At 51.7% G+C, this 7,423-nt stretch overlaps 1 protein-coding gene across 1 annotated transcript; it reads right to left on the bottom strand.

The window, feature by feature from the left end:
• Window positions 1–911: 911 nt before the first annotated feature.
• Window positions 912–6,226, bottom strand: LOC100403418 (uncharacterized). The gene is made up of 7 exons (XM_035303514.3): window positions 5,909–6,226; window positions 4,561–4,611; window positions 4,403–4,475; window positions 4,202–4,308; window positions 2,849–2,904; window positions 2,398–2,515; window positions 912–2,078 (listed from the first exon to the last, which is right to left on the bottom strand). Exons 1-7 carry the CDS (start codon window positions 5,933–5,935, stop codon window positions 1,101–1,103), a joined length of 1,410 nt encoding a protein of 469 aa, XP_035159405.3. The 5' UTR covers window positions 5,936–6,226; the 3' UTR covers window positions 912–1,100.
• Window positions 6,227–7,423: the final 1,197 nt, after the last annotated feature.

Genomic DNA, 7,423 nt, shown 5'->3' with positions numbered 1-7,423 from the left:
ACATTTATTAAAAGACAGATGGCTGTGCACACCTATCATCTCAGCACTTTAGGAGGCCAGGGCAGGTAGGTCACCTGAGTCAGAAGCTTGAGATCACCCTAGCCAACATGGTGAAACTAAAAATACAAAAATTAGCCAGGCAGTGCCAACACACCTGTGATCCCAGCTACTGGGGAGGCTGAGGCAGGAGAACTGCTTGAACCCAGCAGGCCAAGGTTACATTGAGCCCAGATCACACCACTGCACCAGAGCCTGGGCAACAGAGTGAGGCTCTGTTAAAACTAATAAATAAATAAGACAGAAAAAGATTTTCAACTTTAAAGGCAGAGTAGCTTGGTATAGATAACCCTCTTCACAAAAACAGTTCGAAAAACTGGACAAACAGAAAAACTGTGCCCCCACCCCCACCAAAAACAATTGTTGGAAGGTAACTAGAGACCTCAGGAGGACTTGAGTGACCTGACCCCTACAGAAAAGTCTGTAGGCCTTTTCCCCATGTTCGGTGACTGGTAAACAGCATAGGGCCCAGAGGCTAAGAACCTGACTATGAAGGGATAGTTAAGAGGCTGGAAAGCCGAGCTGAATGTTTGCCACTCTCACAGGGCTGAAATGTCATCATGAGAATGTGGGCCCCAGTAAGGAGTTGGGACCTTGGTGGGGACCCTGGAAGGGCCACCCCTAAGAGTCCAAATGGATAAAAATTAGACCAGCTGTCACAAAACCTACAACCTGTTTTGAACCAGCTTAGTCCCAAACTCGATGATGGTGATCTTCCCTTACTCCGATTGTGTGCCTTAAAGTCAAAGTGAATACTCTCTGGAGGCAGATACTGGTTTACTAGGCCTGCCATCAGACCAGACTAAAGGAGAAAGACCGAGAGATCAAAAAGACAACAGAAACATACATAGATATGAGGATTCTCAGGTATATATATATTTTTTTTAGAGACAGAGTCTCGCTCTGTCACCCAGGCTGGAGTGCAGTGGCAGGCTCTCAGCTCACTGCAACCTCCATCTCCCAGATCCACCATGTTAACAATGCTGGTCTTCAACTCCTGATCTCAAGGGATTCACCCGCCTCGGCCTCCCAAAGTCCTGAGATTACAGGCATGAGCCACCGCACCCAGCCAGCATTTTACAACAATTCTGCTCCTGCATCTTTTCCTGCTCCCGACGCCTCTTCTGCTCCATCTTTTGTCCATGCTCCTGTATTTTCTGCTCGTGCTCCTGGATCTTTTGTTCGTGCTGCCTCATCTCCTCCTCCTGCTCCTGCATCATATGCTCCCACTCCTGCCTCATCTGCTCCCACTTCCACATCTCCTCCTCCTGCTCCCGCATCATATGCTCCCACTCCTGCCTCATCTGCTCCCACTTCCACATCTCCTCCTCCTGCTCCCGCATCATATGCTCCCACTCCTGCCTCATCTGCTCCCACTTCCACATCTCCTCCTGCTCCCGCATCATATGCTCCCACTCCTGCCTCATCTGCTCCCACTTCCACATCTTCTCCTCCTGCTCCCGCATCATATGCTCCCACTCCTGCCTCATCTGCTCCCACTTCCACATCTTCTCCTCCTGCTCCCGTAGCATATGCTCCCACTCCTGCCTCATCTGCTCCCACTTCCACATCTCCTCCTGTTCCCGCATCATATGCTCCCACTCCTGCCTCATCTGCTCCCACTTCCACATCTCCTCCTGCTCCCGCATCATATGCTCCCACTCCTGCCTCATCTGCTCCCACTTCCACATCTTCTCCTCCTGCTCCCGCATCATATGCTCCCACTCCTGCCTCATCTGCTCCCACTTCCACATCTTCTCCTCCTGCTCCCGCATCATATGCTCCCACTCCTGCCTCATCTGCTCCCACTTCCACATCTCCTCCTGCTCCCACATCATATGCTTCCACTTCCACATCTTCTGCAACTGCTCCCATGTCTTCTGCTCCCCCTTCCAGATCTTCTCCTCTTGCTCCTGGTAGAGGTGTTCCCAGTGATTACTTTCATCCAGCTGTTCCTGGAGCTCTCCTTTGAGCCTGTGAAGCTCCTGCTTCAGGTTCTCGACCTCCTCCTGTAGCTGCACCTGCAATAGTGAAAGTGTTGGTTTGAACCTCAAGAAGAAATAGACTCATGAGCTAGCCATAGAAATGTCATCTACAAAATAATCATTTTCATCCACAATGCTTTAAAAAATTTTTTCTAAGTCCTAACTCTGAGATTCTGATTCCCAAGGTGACAATTGGTAGATTTCTAACACAGTCTAGAGGATCCTATTGTGGGACCAGCACCAAGACCCAGAATTTCCAGCTCTGGGCTGGAGCCTCCCTATACCCTGCATGATCCCTCGACCATGGCCCCAGATGGATGGGGCTCCCACAACCCCCAGGGCTGCAGCCTCTCACCTGTGGCAGCAGGAGCTTGGCCCTAGCCAGCTTTCTCTGTAGCTGCTGGATGCTGGACTTTTTGGACTGTAGGAGTCTAAGTTTGCTGTTCTTCCTCTGTAGCGCCTCACTGATTATACTATGGCCAGAGGCAGTAGAGAAAGGCATGAACAAAGAACAGAAAGGACCGCTTTGCTGATCAACCCTCTACCCTCACCCCACAACCACCACAGAACCGTGGCACTGGAAGGGACCCCAGGAATTAAAAGTCACAGGTGGCAGGCCAGAGAGAAGACATGAGTTGCCCGAGGCTACCCCATGAGTCAGTGGCACAGCCGGCACTAGAGCTTTGCTGGGCACACATGCAAACCTCTATGACCCCCTCACCATGTTCACCTGTACCACCCACCTCCCAGCACTCCACCCACGCTAAGGGCCCCCAGACCTCCCATCCCACATTCCCCTGTCCTACGTGCTCCTGTACAGTTCCAGACTCAGGCCATCCCTCTCCTTTCTTAACTCGTTGCACTGCAAAAACAGAAAGGTTTTAAGTCAGGATGCAGCAGACAGAGCAGCAGCTGGCCGACAGGAACAACGGCTGCAGTGACCACTCCACAGCAACACTCCTCGCTCTCAGTCACGCCGGGCATGTTCCCAAGGCATGCCCATGGTCTCCTTTGTTTTTCTTTATTTTTTTTGAGATGGAGTTTCACTCTTGTTGCCCACGCTGGAGGGCAATGGCATGATCTCGGTTCACCACAACCTCCACCTCTCAGGTTCAAGTGATTCTCCTGCCATGCACCATCACGCCTGGCTAATTTTGTATTTTTAGGAGAGACAGGGTTTCTCCATGTTGTTCAGGCTGGTCTCAAACTCCCAACCTCAGGTGATCTGCCCACCTCGGTCTCCCAAAGTGCTGGGATTACAGGTGTGAGCCAATGAGCCTGGCCCTCATTTGTGTTTCAAAGAACTGGGTAAGGGTAAAAGGAACAGGGAAAGAGATTGAATTTATACCTGGCTCACGAGCCTGGAGAGATCAGATAATATTGCTATTGTTATGACTGTTATTACTACCGCTGCTGGAATCTTCACTGAGTGCTTTACCAGGCACTGTGCCAACAATCCCATTTAATCCTCACAACCACCAGGAGACGGTTACTATTATTACCTCTACCGTGCAGATGAAAAACAGGGGGTATTAAAGGTTAAGTGCTGCCTAGGATCACTGAGACAGAGCTGGGAATTCAACCCCCAGGTTTCTCTGATTCTCTAAGCCCATTCTTTCCTGGTGGTGGGGGCACAGATAAGAAGGAGGAAATTAATCTTGTTGACTTTTTGAACGGACCGTATGTTCATATAGTCCAAAACTCAGAAGGTACAAAAGGGAAATATCTCCCACTCACACTTTCCCCTCTACTCAGTTTCTAATGAATCCTCACAAACATGTTTTATGTATTTTACCATGATACATGCACACACACAAACACGTGTTCTCTCTCTCTACACACATGGTAACATACTAAAGATACTCTTCCGCACCTTCATGGCACAAGTACCCTAACCCCCACCTAGGATTTGGCCAAGGCCACAGCCAGGTAAGGGCAGGGCGGGCACTTGGCCTCCGAGCTCTGTGTCCTGTGCTCACTCCCTACAGTACCTGCAACTCACCCACAGCCTGCCTCTAACAACCACACACAAAAGCACCAAGAAATGGCCCATGGTGCCTTCTGGGAAGGATGCTCCATCCTGCAGAAGGGACCTTTAGACTCACTCCTCCATGTGGGAAGCTGGGTTGCCAGGGGATGGGGCAGGTGGTTGGACTCACCCTGTCTGCCACCTTTTTCTGTGTGGGGACATCAGACAGAGCCTGCCTCAAGTCCTCCACGTGTTGGGAGGCATGTTGCAGGAGTTCGGAGAGGTAACTGCAATCTCCTGGAAAAAGAGGTTGAAAGGAGGCCCAAGGGACTCCCCCTAAAAGCCTGTCCAAGTGCCAGGTTGAAGGATGATGGGGTGCCCAGATTCCCACCTTCTAGCCGCCTGGCCACACTATCTGTGAAATATAGTTCTCTCTCCAGGTCACTGATTTTGTGAGCCCGAGCCTGTGGGAGAAAAGCCAAGCACGTGCTGAAAGAGAAGCAAAGAAACCTCCAGAGGACAGGTGGGAACTCCACACCCTCCACTCACCTCTACCTGCCTCCTGAGCGCTGCCTGATGGTGGTGGCTTGGCTTGTTTTCCTACAGAAAGAGGAAGACAGTGCTCTTACTAGGGGGTGACAGAGATGGCACAGGGAGACATGCCCCCAATGCCCCAGGACAGGACCACCCATGGGATCAGGTTATCGGGAACTCTGTGGCATAGGGTGGAATCTTGGAGGATGAGTCTTCTTTCCCTGGACGGGAGTGGGCGAGACAAGGCTGGGGCCTCTATGTCTCAGTGCCCCCCAAACCCAGCAATCATGTCATGAAGAAATCACGTTACTTCATCCAGCTGAGGTTGGTTCTGTTGTTTCTATGGGGAGAGTCAAAGGAAGGTGACCGAGGGTGGCCGCCTCAACTCTATTCCCCAGGCCAGGAAGCAGTAGGCAGGGGCTGGGAGTGGAGTTTAGAGTGAAAGTTCTCAGACCCAATGGGAACCTAAACTAGTAAACTCTCCTCAAGCTCCCAAAGGAAGAGGATTTGGGTCTTTGTTGGTTTTCACCCAGAGCCACAGAATGGAAAGTCTGAAACTAGATTCTCTCCAAAGGACAGTCACATCAATCTTCAGAGATGGAGTGTGAGAAAAGCCCACCCTTCTGCCAGTTTGTCATTTACAAAGGTGCATTTATTCATCAAACACCGAACACAAACAGGCCAGCTACGGCTCTTCACAGTGGGGATATGGGATGGAAAAGCCAGACAGGAGCCCTTGGCCTCAAGGTTTCCACTCTCGTTGGCCTTGAAATCTTAGACTTTCAGAGCTAACAGAAACCTGTGATACTCTCTACCTCCACCTCCTCAAGAAACACAAGCCCAAGGAGGAGAGGTGTTCACAGCAGGCCCTGTACTAGGGATTAACATAAAAACAAGATCAAATCTCATTGAAACTTCACAAATGTAAGTAAAACAACAGCACCCCTATTTTACAGACATGAAAAGAGAGAGGCCCAAAGAGCTCAAGCAATTTGCCCTAAATCATCCCCTTAGCAGATGGAGAGACAGCATTCAAACCCAGGGTTCCTAACCGGTACCCGGCAGTGCTTCCACAATCTTCACAGTTACCCTCTACTGTCCCTTGGGCCCTCTGTCCCCTGGAGGCTGGCCAGCCAAGACTCACATCCTCAGGTGAGTGGCCCACCCTCACTCCTCTGTGGGGTGATGGGGACACATCAGTGTGATGCCCGAGTTGCACTTTGAGATGGAGGTGGTGCAGGGCCAGGACCCAAGTCCTTGGAGACATGAGCCCAAAGAGCCCAGGGAACTCAGGCATGGGGCAGCAGGAGGTGAGGGCCAAGTACAGAGTGGGGAGTCCCAGGAGTCACCTGCCCAAACTCACCCTAGGGAAACTGGTGAGGGCAGGCATTGGGGCACCAAGGTCCTTGGAGATGCCAGCCCGAACAGCCCAGGGAGGTTGACCCTGGGGCAGCAAGAGGTGAGGGCAGAGTATGGAGTGAGGAGCCCGGGGAGTCACCAGCTCAAATCGCCCTGGGGCGACTGGCGAGAGCAGGGTCAGGATTGCTAATGGGGTGGGGCTGGCTGACAAGATTTTGGTACAGGGAGCCCAGAGGCACTGGGGGGCCAGCCCAGTGCGGCTCAGGAGTGGCAGAGACTCTGGCAGCAGTCCTGCTGTCACAGAGGGCCTGGGGCTGGGTTGGGGGTCCACACCTGGTGCGTTTTAGCTTTTCCTTGGTCCATTTGCACTCTCTGGTTGCTTTGGATATCTCGGGGTGGGGAGGGAAGTGGGGTCAGGGAGGGACATGGGGTCAGGGAGGGACGTGGTCTTGGGGAAGGACACAGGCTACGGGACGGACGTGGGGTCTGGGAGGGATGTAGAGTTCTCGAGGGATGTGGGCTTGGGGATGGACGTGGGCTTGGGGAGGGACGTGGGCTTGGGGAGGAACGTGGGCTTGGGCAGGGAGGTAGGGTTCGGGAGGGACGTAGTGTTGGGGAGAGACATGGGGTTGGGGAGGGACATGGGCTTGGGGAGGGACATGGGCTTAGAAAGGGATGTAGGGTTCAGGAGGGACATAAGGTTGGAGAGGGACGTAGTTTTGAGGAGGGATGTGGGGTTGGGGCCACATCATCGTGATACAGAAGAGGATAGTGAGATACGTCCTGTCACCTACCATGCAGCTGTGTGACTGAACCAGAGGAGGTGTAACCAGGGCCTCACTAGAACCCAGAATATGGGTGTGGCCTGAATACTTCAAGCTCATTGGTCAATGAGAAAGATAAAAGGGAATTGAGGTGTGGTCAGGCAGTGGTGTGTCATGAGGGACCTGTGGTGTCACAATGAAGGCTGCCCATGCACCAGCTGCCCCCACCCACTCCGGTAGAGGGGCAGGGCTGGGTTTTCACTTGAAAAACTTTAAAACTTTATTACCTCAAATCTATAGCATGCTTGACGATGACCAGACTGTATTATCCAACATTCCAATGAGATGAAATGATCACAGTGATTTTTTTTTGAAAAGTTTCTTTTAGTCCCCTACATTTTAAATTTTTTTTTTTTTTAAAGATACATGTATGGGGGCCCAGTGGCTCACGTCTGTAATCCCAGCACTTTGGGAGTCTGAGGGGGGAGAATCATGAGGTCAAGAGATCGAGACCATCCTGGCCAACATGGTGAAAACCCATCTCTACTAAAATACAAAAATTAGCTAGGCATGGTGGCGCACACCTGTAGTCCCAGCTACTCAGGAGGCTGAGGCAGGATAAATGCCTGAACCCGGGAGGCGGAGGTTGCAGTGAGCTGAGATTGTGCCACTGAACTCCAGCCTGGGGCCTAGTGACAGGGCAAGACTCTGTCTCAAAAAAGAAAAAAATAAACATGTCTAACATCTTTAAAAAC

This window comes from Callithrix jacchus, chromosome 6 (assembly GCF_049354715.1).
Source record: "Callithrix jacchus isolate 240 chromosome 6, calJac240_pri, whole genome shotgun sequence".
NCBI classification, from domain to species: Eukaryota; Metazoa; Chordata; class Mammalia; order Primates; family Cebidae; genus Callithrix; species Callithrix jacchus.
Note: the sequence above shows the minus strand (reverse complement) of the source record. Positions and strands in the feature narration are given on the sequence as shown.